The sequence below is a fragment of the Neoarius graeffei genome, chromosome 3 (genome assembly GCF_027579695.1).
Source record: "Neoarius graeffei isolate fNeoGra1 chromosome 3, fNeoGra1.pri, whole genome shotgun sequence".
In the NCBI taxonomy this organism is placed as follows: domain Eukaryota; kingdom Metazoa; phylum Chordata; class Actinopteri; order Siluriformes; family Ariidae; genus Neoarius; species Neoarius graeffei.
In genome coordinates this window covers 97,060,025-97,074,369 of record NC_083571.1, presented here as the reverse complement: position 1 = coordinate 97,074,369, position 14,345 = coordinate 97,060,025, and the positions used below count along the sequence as shown (strand labels likewise).

The 14,345-nt window shown below is 41.6% G+C and overlaps 1 protein-coding gene across 11 annotated transcripts in view; it reads left to right on the top strand.

The window, feature by feature from the left end:
• LOC132883748 (nesprin-2) overlaps positions 1-14,345 on the top strand; it is a 379,369-nt gene that overhangs the window by 80,469 nt on the left and 284,555 nt on the right. For all 11 annotated transcript variants that reach the window (XM_060917719.1, XM_060917720.1, XM_060917721.1 and 8 more), the window contains 4 exons: positions 6-72; positions 2,162-2,271; positions 8,751-8,877; positions 12,023-12,165. In XM_060917719.1, the coding sequence (XP_060773702.1) occupies positions 6-72; positions 2,162-2,271; positions 8,751-8,877; positions 12,023-12,165 (447 nt within the window). The remainder of the gene's footprint in view (positions 1-5; positions 73-2,161; positions 2,272-8,750; positions 8,878-12,022; positions 12,166-14,345) is intronic.

The following is a 14,345-nucleotide window of genomic DNA, read 5'->3' as shown; positions in this document are numbered from 1 at the left end:
CACAGGGAAGGAGCGCTAAGGAAAGAACCTGAGGTTCATGCTGAAGAAACGCTAAGCCAAGCTTATCCACAGGTACATGTGCATTTGTGCGTGCGCGCGCGTGAATATGTATAACCCTTACCATTTTATGATCCGCATGTTTAAATCCAGACCAAAGCCTTCTAATGATATTTTATTACTCGTATTACTTTTTATTACTATATTATATAGCTTTATAATACTTATTGTTGTTCAGATAGTGTTAGAGGGTTTGCTATTACTGTCCTCATGTCTCGCAGTGTCCAAACACTCTGTTGCACCTTTCTTGATGAATTTGCACTCCTTATTGGCTGAGGTTGCTCCTCTTATGTTTACTGGCTTTGTGAAGTTAATCTACTCTACAGTAATGGGATATAGCCCAGGAGTAATAGGGTTATACCCGGAACAAATTAGTAACAAGCTGAAAATTTCAGAATATGTTCAGAATACCTTTAGGAATAACATACTAAAAGTCCCCGGAAATCCCCCTTGTGCTCTCTGAGAAATTCAAGATGGCGTCCAAAATGGCCGCCAAATGGAGCTCTGCCCATATCTCAGGCCCAAAACAAAATATTAATGCAATTAAAAGGTCAGAATATATGTTTTGTAGGGTAGGAGAGTAAATTCCAACATGTGTGTATTAATTACATTGTGTATTAACATTATATAATAACAATGTACACATTATTATAACAGTATATTTGTGTATAGTGTGGATCCATTGGTTACTCGTTCACTCCGTATCATCCTATTCTGTTCACAAAACAACAAACACAATTACTAGGGGTTGGAGCACTTATTTTCATTAATATTAATTGAAGTAAATTGGTGGTGTAAAATGAAAAATGGCATGTTAAAAGGTCATGCTGAGTTCAGTCATTTTTAAAAGGTCATGCTGAGTTTAGTCATTTTTTTGTCCGAACACACTGGCGTTGCTAGTAGTAAAGACTGGCACTAGAAACTCAAAGATTAATTTTTTCCACCCTTAAACAAGCTTGAATAAATTCCCTACTTCACTGATGGTACAACAAAGGTCCAAGCATTACAACTGAGGCACTGAGAAGTGTTTAAGTCTACTCATTGTTTATAAGCAAGAGCTTTTATTGAGGCAGACCTTTTTGTCATGAAAGTCGCCGGAATGTTGAAGTGTACTGAAACAGCTTGCCATTGTAGTTTTAGAAGATAGAGTTCTCAAATTTAATTTCCCTTTAATATTTTATCAAAGCTTAAAGATGCACTAAATATTAAGGAAATTGATGTCTAATTGTTGTCTTACATTATGTTCATGTATGTAGGTAGCCTACTAAGCTAATCTGTCAATCATGTCAACCATCAAATTCCATGTAATTTCCACATTAATGACCTTGTAATCTTGGTTAATTTTAATTTTAACAGTGTGACAATGGTGAATTTGCATTGCTTGTATGAGAGAACATCTCATCTCATCTCTCATTATCTCCAGCCGCTTTATCCTGTTCTACAGGGTCGCAGGCAAGCTGGAGCCTATCCCAGCTGACTACGGGCGAAAGGCGGGGTACACCCTGGACAAGTCGCCAGGTCATCACGGGGCTGACACATAGACACAGACAACCATTCACACTCACATTCACACCTACGGTCAATTTAGAGTCACCAGTTAACCTAACCTGCATGTCTTTGGACTGTGGGGGAAACCGGAGCACCCGGAGGAAACCCACACGGACACGGGGAGAACATGCAAACTCCGCACAGAAAGGCCCTCGCCGGCCCCGGGGCTCAAACCCGGACCTTCTTGCTGTGAGGCGACAGCGCTAACCACTACACCACCGTGCCGCCCTATGAGAGAACATATAATTTAACATTTTAATTGCATTTATATTATGTTTTATCCCTGAGATATTGAAAAATCTCCAATCGGCGGCCATTTTGGACGCCATCTTGAATTTCTCAGAGAGCACAAGGTGGATTCCCGGGGATTTTTAGTATATTATTCCTAAGGGTATTCTGAACATATTCTGAAAAATTCAGCTTGTTACTAATTTGTTCTGGGTTGGACTCAATTTTGAGCTAATGCTCTTGGGCTAATAAGAATGTTGAGTAGCACACTCAAGTGCTCCAGGAGCCAGTGACCCTATAACAATGTCTCATCTCTCTATGTTTACAGGGCATTGTACATACTAACAGGGTGGAGACCAAACAGACAGTAGAGAGGACGGTCATTCACACTGTGGAAAAACAGGAAGGGGAGGAGTCCCTACAGGAAGCTCATAGCAGGTTAGGCATTTTGGCATCATGTCTATATGCACCACGCATACGTATTAAAATGGCTTCTGTTTTAATTATATTACTAGTAATGAAACCATCACAGTGTGTAAAATCATCCAGATCAAGAGCTTCAGGTAATGTTCACATCAAACCATCAGAATGGGGAAACATGATTTGTGTAACTTTTTAATCATGGCATGGTTGGTGGTGCCAGATGAGCTGGTTTGAGTATTTCAGAAAGTGCTGATCTCCTGGGATTTTCACACACAACAGCCTCTAGAGTTGAAACAGAATGGTGCGAAAAACAAACAACACTGAATGAGTGCGAGTTGTGATTATCTGAGTGACTATATCCTTCCTGGCAGCTTGAATCAATCTGGAGTGGGTTTCCCAAAAGCAGCAGCACAATAAACACCCTCTCTTACAGTCTCTTACACCGAGCAGCACAATAAACACCCTCTCTTACAGTCTCTTACACCGAGCAGCACAATAAACACCCTCTCTTAGTCTCTTACACCGAGCAGCACAATAAACACCCTCTCTTACAGTCTCTTACACCGAGCAGCACAATAAACACCCTCTCTTACAGTCTCTTACACCGAGCAGCACAATAAACACCCTCTCTTACAGTCTCTTACACCGAGCAGCACAATAAACACCCTCTCTTACAGTGGAGTATTAAAAAGTGTCCACACCCCATTAAAATTATAGGTTTTTCTGATGTAAAAAAAAATGAGACCACGATAAATAATTTAAAAACTTTTCCCATCTTTAATGTGACCTATAACCTGTACAATTCAATTGAAAAACAAAAAAATCTGTTAGGGAGAAAAAAAAACATAAAAAACGTACAATAAGCTGGTTGCATAAGTGTGCACACCCTTAAACTAATAGTTTGTTGAAGCACCTTTTGATTTAATTACAGCATTCATTCAGTCTTTTTGGGTTCACACCTGCCATCAGTTAAAATGACTCTGATTAACCCCAAATAAAGTTCAGACATTTACTCAGTTGCATCCTCCAGCAAAAGCCAGGGTTCACAGAGAGCTTACAAAGCATCAAAGGGATCTCATTGTTGAAAGGTATCAGTCAGGAGAAGGGGACAAAAACATTTCCACGGCATTAGATATACCATGGAGCACAGTGAAGACCGTCATCAAGAAGTGGAGAAAATATGGGACAACAGTGACATTACCGAGAACTGGACGTCCCTCCAAAATTGATGAAAACACAAGACGAAAACTGGTCAGGGAGGCTGCCAAGAGGCCTACAGCAACACTGAAGGAGCTGCAGGAATTTCTGGCAAGTACTGGTTGTGTTCTACATGTGACGACAATCTCCCGTATTCTCCATATGTCTGGACTATGAGGTAGGGTCAAAGAAAAACATCCAGGCCCGGCTAAATATTGGGAAAAAAAATACATCAGCTCTCCCTAAAGCATGTGGGAAAATGTGTTATGGTCTGATGAAACCAAGGTTGAACTTTTTGGCCACAATTCCAAAAGGTATGTTTGGTACAAAAACAACACTGCGCATCACCAAAAGAGCACCATCCCCACGGTGAAGCATGTTGGTGGCAGCATCATGTTTTGGGGTTGTTTTTCTTCAGCTGGAACAGGGGCTTTAGTCAAGGTGGAGGGAATTATGAACAGTTCTAAAGACCAGTCAACTTTGGCTCAAAACCTTCAGGTGTCTGCTAGAAAGCTGAAGATGAAGAGGAATTTCATCTTTTAGCATGACGATGACCCCGAGCATACATCGAAATCAACAAAAGAATAGCTTCACCAGAAGAAAATTAGTTTTGGAACGGCCCAGCCAGAGGGCCAGACCTAAATCCAATTTAAAATCTGTGGGGTGACCTGAAGAGGGCTGTGCACAAGAGATGCCCTCACAGTCTGACAGATTTGGAGCGCTTTTGCAAGGAAGAGTGGGCAAATATTGCCAAGTCTAGATGTGGCAGGCTGATAGACTCCAACCCAAAAAGACTGAATGCTGTAATTAAATCAAAAGGTGCTTCGACAAAGTATTAGTTTAAGGGTGTGCACACTTATGCAACCAGCTTATTGTACGTTTTTTATTTTTTATGTCCCCCCCCCCCCCCCCCCCCCCCCCCCCAGATTTGTTTGTTTTTCAATTGAATTCTACAGGTTATAGGTCACATTAAAGGTGGGAAAAATTTTGAAATTATTTATCATGGTCTCATTTTTTTTTTACAGCAGAAAAACAGGGTGTGTACACTTAATATTCACTGTAGTTAAGATGTATTAATGCTCTTAGCATTAATAGGCTTTTGGGAAACCCTAGCCTGGGCCCGCCTATCCTAAGTGTGACGCAACACGGGGGCCTGTTGCGAGCTTAGTCTGGCAAGGCAAGCTATCTCCAGCTCTTCCAAGCTCCCGAAAAATCGGGAGCCAATCAACTTTGAGCATCTCCAACGGCCCTGGGTAGAGGCGTGTTCAAGGCAGTTACGTAGTAGAACTGCGACCAGAAGCCATAGATTGTTTACAGAATCTATGCCGGAAGCGCTTCATTCACTAGAAACATTATGAACATGGAGCAGCGGCAAGCCTTTGACACAGCGGTAGATGCTGTATTGAAAGCATTCAACGGGAAGTTCTCATTGAAAATGGAGCAAAGAGCAGCCCTGGAGGTATTTATCTTCTTCCTGTTACTCAAGCAGTTTCCGTCGCGTCACATACGTCAGAGGAAAGAGTGATGTGATTGGTTTAAGCTTCGTCACAGCCTTTTCTGGCTTCGACCAGTAGCAAACTGAGGCATTTCAGGGAGGCGGGTCAACCACACGCTTTGGGAAACGGTTGGGCTTAATATCTTTGCCAGACCAAATGCTCGCAGAGCTTTGAAGTCGCGTTAGCCAGACTAGGGAAACCCACCCCCGGTGGTTTTTCTCTGATCTCGATTATCAACAAAGTGTTTCAGCCTGCAGAACCTCAACACACAGGATCTTTTTTTTTTTGCACTATTCTGTGTAAACTCTAAAAACTGTTGTGTATGAAAATCTCAGTTCAGTAGTTTCTGAAATACCCAAACCAGCCCATCTGGCACCAGCAACCATGGCACACTTAAAGTAACAGAAATCATACTTTTTCCCCATTCTGAAATTTGATGTGAACATTAACTGAAGATCTTGACCTGTATCTGCGTAATTTTATGCATTGTGCTGCTGCCACATGATTAGATAACTGCATAAATGAGCAGGTGTAGAGGCATTCCCATTAAAGTAGACACTGAGTGTGTGTATGTTGGTACAGTATGTACAGTGGTGCTTGAAAGTTTGTGAACCCTTTTGAATTTTCTATATTTCTGCATAAATATGATCGAAAACATCATCAGATTTTCACACAAGTCCTAAAAGTAGATAAAGAGAACCCAGTTAAACAAATGAGACAAAAATATTATACTTGGTCATTTATTTACTGAGGAAAATGATCCAATATTACATATCTGTGAGTGGCAAAAGTATGTGAACCTCAAGGATTAGTAGTTAATTTGAAGGTGAAATTAGTCGGGTGTTTTCAATCAATGGGATGACAATCAGGTGTGAGTGGGCACCCTGTTTTATTTAAAGAACAGGGATCTATCAAAGTCTGATCTTCACAACACATGTTTGTGGAAGTGTATCATGGCATGAACAAAGGAGATTTCTGAGGACCTCAGAAAAAGCGTTGCTGATGCTCATCAGGCTAGAAAAGGTTCCAAAACCATCTCTAAAGAGTTTGGACTCCACCAATCCACAGTCAGACAGATTGTGTACAAATGAAGGAAATTCAAGACCATGTTACCCTCCCCAGGAGTGGTTGACCAACAAAGATCACTCCAAGAGCAAGGCGTGTAATAGTCGGCAAGGTCACAAAGGACCCCAGGGTAACTTCTAAGCAACTGAAGGCCTCTCTCACATTGGCGAATGTTAATGTTCATGAGTCCACCATCAGGAGAACACTGAACAACAATGGTGTGCATGTCAGGGTTGCAAGGAGAAAGCCACTGCTCTCCAAATAGAACATTGCTGCTTGTCTGCAGTTTGCTAAAGATCATGTGGACAAGCCAGAAGGCTATTGGAAAAAATGTTTTGTGGATGGATGAGACCAAAATAGAACTTTTTGGTTTAAATGAGAAGAGTTATGTTTGGAGAAAAGAAAACACTGCATTCCAGCATAAGAACCTTATCCCATCTGTGAAACATGGTGGTGGTAGTATCATTGTTTGGGCCTGTTTTGCTGCATCTGGGCCAGGACGGCTTGCCATCATTGATGGAACAATGAATTCTGAATTATACCAGCGAATTCTAAAGGAAAATGTCAGGACATCTGTCCATGAACTGAATCTCAAGAGAAGGTGGGTCATGCAGCAAGACAACGACCCTAAGCACACAAGTCGTTCTACCAAAGAATGGTTAAAGAAGAATAAAGTTAATGTTTTGGAATGGCCAAGTCAAAGTCCTGACCTTAATCCAATCGAAATGTTGTGGAAGGACCTGAAGTGAGCAGTTCATGTGAGGAAACCCACCAACATCCCAGAGTTGAAGCTGTTCTGTATGGGGGAATGGGCTAAAATTCCTCCAAGCCGGTGTGCAGGACTGATCAACAGTTACCGAAAACGTTTAGTTGCAGTTATTGCTGCTCAAGGGGGTCACACCAGATACTGAAAGCAAAGGTTCACATACTTTTGCCATTCACAGATATGTAATATTGGATAATTTCCTCAATAAATAAATGACCAAGTATAATATTTTTGTCTCATTTGTTTAACTGAGTTCTCTTGATCTACTTTTAGGACTTGTGTGAAAATCTGATGATGTTTTAGGTCATATTTATGCAGAAATATAGAAAATTCTAAAGGGTTCACAAACTTTCAAGCACCACTGTATATATGCATGCATGATATATTTAAATTAATCTAAGTTTCTGAAATTTCTCCCCAAATTGGTAATTTGCTAATTTCCACCCGCTCGCCGGGTCTCCCCTGTCACTCAACAGCCACCAAACACACCAAGCATGTTATTAACTCGTGCTTTCTTCAAGACACGTAAAGTCAGCTATTGCATCTGTTGCTCATACACTATATTGCCAAAAGTATTTGCTCACCCATCCAAATTATCGGAATCAGGTGTTCCAATCACTTCCATGGCCACAGGTGTATAAAATCAAGCACCTAGGCATGCAGACTGTTTTTACAGTTTGGATCTGGCCCCTTCCTCTTCCAGCATGACTGTGCACCAGTGCACAAAGCAAGGTCCATAAAGACATGGATGACAGAGTCTGGTGTGGATGAACTTGACTGGCCTGCACAGAGTCCTGACCTCAACCCGATAGAACACCTTTGGGATGAATTAGAGCGGAGACTGAGAGCCAGGCCTTCTCGTCCAACATCAGTGTGTGACCTCACAAATGCGCTTCTGGAAGAATGGTCAAAAATTCCCATAAACACACTCCTAAACCTTGTGGATAGCCTTCCCAGAAGAGTTGAAGCTGTTCTAGCTGCAAAGGGTGGACCGACGTCATATTGAACCCTATGGATTAGGAATGGGATGTCACTTAAGCTCATATGTGAGTCAAGGCAGGTGAGCAAATACTTTTGGCAATATAGTATTTCATCAGCGAGCACATGAACACACTCGGAGGAAAGCGCTAACTGCCCTCTTCCACATACATGATCTTGATGCCTATGGGATTGGTTGGTTAGTGTAGTTGTGATTTACCGGTACAGGAGAAGGAGATCATACCATCCTCCTACACAGATAACACACAGACTTTTGCTCTCTAGGACTCTAGTAATGGCTGTGGAATATTTGGAGCTGGTGCATATTTGTTGTTTTTACTTCCTTTAAATTCCCAGTAGCAGGTTCAAACTTACATCCTCACTCTTATAATTACTTACATTTCCTAAGTACATTAGCTCACACAGTAATTACTGAACAATTTGTAGTGGTTACTGAATCGTATGCCCTCATGTGAAGATCTGTTGGCTAACCTCAGACAGGAATTAAGTAATGTCATTCAACTCAAAATAAATTCAATGAAATAAGAGTCAGTCATGGGGCAGCACGGTGGTGTAGTGGTTAGCGCTGTCGCCTCACAGCAAGAAGGTCCGGGTTCGAGCCCCGTGGCCGGCGAGGGCCTTTCTGTGTGGAGTTTGCATGTTCTCCCCGTGTCCGCGTGGGTTTCCTCCGGGTGCTCCGGTTTCCCCCACAGTCCAAAGACATGCAGGTTAGGTTAACTGGTGACTCTAAATTGACCGTAGGTGTGAATGTGAGTGTGAATGGTTGTCTGTGTCTATGTGTCAGCCCTGTGATGACCTGGTGACTTGTCCAGGGTGTACCCTGCCTTTTGCCCGTAGTCAGCTGAGATAGGCTCCAGCTTGCCCATGACCCTGTAGAACAGGATAAAGCGGCTAGAGATAATGAGATGAGATAACAGTCTGTAAAACCATGTGTCTTTGGTTTTGTAGTGATTTCTTTGTGTTTATTTCAGTTACGCGGCTGCCCATTCAGCATTCAAACAGCAGCTGCAGATGAACAATGAGCAGCTGAGCGCAGATTTCTTTAGAGGCTCCAGCATCTCAGCTGTTACCATGAACAAACACCTCCAAGATCTCCAGGTGAGCTTCACTATCTCCTGGACATTCCTTCTATTCAAGCTCTGTTGTCTGTGTTCACCCTTTTTATGTAGAATTACAGAACACCATGTGGTTTAATGATACAGATAGAGTCCAGTCTTGAGTCCCCAGTGTTCAAGTCCAAGTCATTAAAAAAAAAAAATTTCGAGTCGAGTCCACTATTGATCCGAGTCGAATCCAAGACTCCAACTGCACCATTTGACGGTGGCTGTTTTAGCATCATTAACATTAGTTTATTCCTGAACACACCGTATGAACAGGTGAATGTGCTTATCTTTATCAGGGAGTGTGAAGTATTCTGTCAGAGATGGTTGGGAGATGGATGTAAGTGCAGAAGGTGTGTTTATTAATACAAGTGAAGACAGATAAACAATCCAGAATGGCAGGCAAAATCGTAAAACGGTGAAACAGGCAATAGGTCGAGCGAGGCACAAACAGGCTATCATAGACTCGGCAGAATCAAAGCCAAGAAACAGGAAATCAGGAAACCAGACAAGGAAATAAGGCTCGGTAATGTGTCAGCAGTGCAACTCAATACTTCGCAAAGTAAGTGTGTTTTCACAGTTTTTATATAGGCGCGCTGATTGCGCCTTAATCCTGTGCAGTTATGAGTCGTTTACGGCGCACGTGAGAGAGTCCACTTGGTGCGCACGCTGTCCAGAGCGTGCTCGAGAGTCTGTCTGATGTATGCGCCAAGGTGCGCAGGTGTGACACTCTTATATGAAATTAGTACAAAAAGTACTGTAGATATAAATATCTTATGCCAAATTATTATGGCATGTTACAAAAAATAAAGAAAAAATTCCGAGTCCTCATCTCCAATTTATGAGTCCGAATGCAGTTAATGCACGAGTCCAAGTCAGAGTCATCAGTGCTTGAGTCCAAGTCTAGTCATGAGTCCTTAAAATTTTATATATATATCTCATCTCATCTCATTATCTGTAGCCGCTTTATCCTGTTCTACAGGGTCGCAGGCAAGCTGGAGCCTATCCCAGCTGACTACGGGCGAAAGGCGGGGTACACCCTGGACAAGTCGCCAGGTCATCACAGGGCTGACACATAGACACAGACAACCATTCACACTCACACCTACGGTCAAAATATATATTATATATATATATATATATATATTAGTGCTGTCAAAAATGTCGCGTTATTAACGCGTTAACTTGACTCAATTTTAACGGCGATAATTTTTTTATCGCGAGATTAACGCTCTGTGACATGATGTAGGTTTTTCATAAGCTTTTGAAACTGCCAGGAACTTGGAACAGAGACTTTGCTTAGAAAACCAATAGCAGCTAGACTGTAATGCCACGCCCCGCACAGCCAGAGTCCTCTGCCCCCCCCCCCCCCCCCCCCAAAGAACCAGCGCGGGCAGGGCGCACTAGTAGAGATGGGATTTATGGCTCTTTGATGGGATCCGCATCTATGTGATCCGTTCTTTGAAAAGAGCCGTTCAAAAGACTGGCTCATTTGGCTCTTTTTAAATATTTATTCAGTTTTAAGAAGACAGCGTCTAAAGAAGCCAGATCCCTCTGAACTGTAAACTCAATGCTATCCCAGAAATCCTTCCTGTAATATGCAAATTTGGCCGCCTCTGATTGGACAGCGCGACGCATCAACAGGCAGAAAGTGTAAAAGTACAAAATGTGTTAAGTGAGCTGAAACAGTAAAGATCAGATTCAATGCAATATTTATCAACGAACAACTTAAAGTTAATATAATAGTGTACTTTATATTATAATCAAGCATGTCAAGCCTACCATCACTCTGTAACCTATCTCTCTGATTGTTCGTGGAGAAAGACGCACGTTGGCCGTAAGTTTGTCTTGCAACCTGAAAAAAACGTAAGCGCCCGTAGAGTTTGTTTGACATGACAAAGAACCTCTGCGGCCCGTCTACGGCTCGAAAATCAGCACGTCACACGCGCACTCTCCGTGCGTTTCACGCGCACCCTCCGTGCGTTTCTTGCGTTTTCTGCACGTAGACCGGCCGTAGGAGCACGTACGGCCGGTTGTGACCGAGGTTTAGTGTTGTTTTTTTCCTAGAAAGTGCCGTCTTGCTGTCATGCCGAGGTATAGGATAGCTTTATACCTTTATTTAATTCTTCCTTAGACATTTCAGTGATGCAGTTTTCAAACTTCTTCTTTGAGCTTTTGAACCAGCCTTAAAAAAAAAATAATAATGCTTAAAGACGTAGAATGTAAACAAACCGGTGAAATGCCGGGAGCAATTTGTGAAAAATGTTATAATAATAATTCTTGAAAATTTTTAAAAAGATATGTTCTTACCATCAAATACTTTCATTCCATATTTTGTTGCCTTTTTGTATTTTGGGGGTTTTTGTTTTTGAGTAGAGTTTTTATTTCATCCTTAATTGGGACAGCAAAACACTCCGCCATTTTGTTTTCTCTCCACTCATGGTATATGAGCTGATAGCCTAGTAGTAGAGTAGCCAATCAGAGTGTGCGATTGCTCATATCCAATGAATGTGGATATAATAATAATAATAATAATAATAATAGGCGGCATGGTGGTGTAGTGGTTAGCGCTGTCGCCTCACAGCAAGAAGGTCCTGGGTTCGAGCCCTGTGGCCGGCAAGGGCCTTTCTGTGTGGAGTTTGCATGTTCTCCCCGTGTCCGCGTGGGTTTCCTCCGGGCGCTCCGGTTTCCCCCACAGTCCAAAGACATGCAGGTTAGGTTAACTGGTGACTCTAAATTGAGCGTAGGTGTGAATGTGAGTGTGAATGGTTGTCTGTGTCTATGTGTCAGTCCTGTGATGACCTGGCGACTTGTCCAGGGTGTACCCCGCCTTTCGCCCGTAGTCAGCTGGGATAGGCTCCAGCTTGCCTGCGACCCTGTAGAACAGGATAAAGCGGCTACAGATGATGAGATGAGATAATAATATGTGTAAAAAGTAGTCTCCATCAGACTGGTTTTCTGATCTTTTAACAGTGCAGAGAAATGTCTTTTCTTGTCTGTGGTACTCAGACATTTGCTACACGCTTGCTGTTAAGTGTAAGCTAAAATGCAGAAGGAATATAGTGCTACTTGGACTAAATAGTTAATTAACTGTTTAAAAAAAAAGTTTTTGACATTGGTATTGACTGCTGTGGTGTGTTTAGATCCTGAGGCAGCAGACAGAGGCTTTATGGTTTGAATTTGAGCTCCAGAGCGCTTCACAGATGGAGGATGGCTGCAGGATTGAAACAGACAGAGCAGAGCTTATCGAGCAGTGGAGAAGACAGCAGATCCGCCTTCATGCCAGGTTTCTCTCACACACACACACACACACACACACACACACACACACACACACACACACACACACACAGAGGTATCCAGTTGTTTAGCATAAAAGTCTTTTATCACAAGTTCCAAAGTCTCTTAGCACAACTCTAAGTTCTTTAGCACAACTCTGGATTATGGTCGTAATAATAATTAAAAAAAAAAATATATCCGCTTGATATAAGAAAGGGTTTATTATGATTGCTTAGGGACTGGAAGCCGGAATTTTGGTTGCTGTGCATGTTAAGTGTCGAAACGCATCTATAGCCATGGTCAATGCATGTGCAAGAAACATGTTACTGCAACATCAAAACATCAGTTTCACCCAGAGGTGGACAAAGTACCCAACTTCATTACTTAAGTCAAAGTACAGATCCCACTGGTCAAATGTTACTCCGATACAAGTGAAAGTTGTCCAGTCAAATGTTTACGTAAGTTAAAGTACTGAAGTACTTGCTTTTAAAAATACTTAAGTATTAAAAGTGCATTTTCTGTCGCCGCATCGTTGTATTGTCGTCACAACGCTTACAAAACCGAATGCTGTTACCAAAGACAGAAATGTGAATTCACAAAATGAACGCATGCTGTGCCGTCATGGTGGTTTAACGTTAAGCTAGCTAGTCAGTGAAGCTCCACCTGACATGCTAGCAAACGCTTTTCGAAATCATATTGGGTAGCTAATGCTACTAGAAAAGAAAGATTTCTACATTCTGTTTATTTGGCAAGATTATGCTAAAACACGTTTCTGAAAGGACTTCAGATAAGTTAATGTTATTCATGTTAGCATAACTCCGTTTTTACATGCTAACTAACAGTGTCCAAGTTAACTAGCTATGTGTTAACGTTAGCCGTGGACAAGGCTACGGCAACTTGGTGGGCAAATCCATAGAAAGTCATTTGACTAACCAGACTGCGTAGCTATTGCAATGTTCTCGCTAGCTCGAAAAGCACAGACAACTTTACTGCAAGCTTTCTCTTGGAATAAAGCGTTTATATACCTCAGTATGCCTCCGCAGGTTGGATGGCGAGTTTTTGTAGGCCGTGATGTGGTTTGTTTTCGGCAAACAAAGCAAACATTTAAAGATTCATTTTGTTTTAATCCTTTCAGAAAACTGAAACATGGGTTCTAGGTGTAGCCATGGGTGTGTGTGCATTCTCCAGAAGAACCGCCTCCTTCCATTCTGACATCAACTGATCGTGTTCAAATAACGCTGTTAGGAAATCATTGATCTTGATTTTATACAGTCTATGGACGTGACGTGACCCTAGTGATTACTGATCGGCTGTCTCAGTGTCACCTGCGAAAAACCAATCACGTTTTAGAAAAGAAAAAAAGGTCCACTTTCAAAGCTGCTTCATAGTAACGAGGACCTTGATAGAAATGTAGTGGAGTGAAAAGTACGATATTTGCCTTTCAAGTGTAGTGAAGTTAAAGTCATAAGTTTCCAAAAAAAATACTCAAGTAAAGTACAGATAGTCAAAAAGTGTACTGAAGTACAGTACTCAAGTAAATGTACTTTGTTACTGTCCATATCTGGTTTGACGTGGCAAAGTTAAGTTTTAATTACCTGTCGCGTCTATTACTTGTAATGCAACTTTTTTCCTCATGTTAAATTTCACCTTTCAAACGAAAATCATTTTTCTCAACTTATTGGCGTGTACATGCAAATCTTGGAAAAGTTCATTTCCTTTTCTCTATCAGTGTTCTCTTTTCATCTTCACTATTTTCTTTCTTCCTGCTGTTTATGTATTTTTACACAGTTTTCAGGAGATTCACCGATCTTTTCAGACACTGGTTTTTAGTGGCGTCCCTGAGCCGAGCGATCTAAAACTGTTGTTGTAATAATAATGGGATAGGTGGCGAAAATGTTCACTTCTGTAATCCTGTTGTTCCCTTTAAATTGAGCACTCAGTTAAGTAGCCAATAAGAGCTTCTAAAAGAGAGCTGCAATCCGTCCAATCAGTATAAAAACAGAGGGTAACGTAACTACACATCATTCTATCACTCCTAGATCACGCATAGATGAAGATTAAGTGTTCTTGAATCTAGTGCTAAAGAATTTAGAGTTGTGCTAAGAGACTTTGGATTTGTGCTAGAAGACTTTTGTGCTAAATAACCGTAAAAACACACACACATTTCTGTTTTACTGCTTAAAGGAG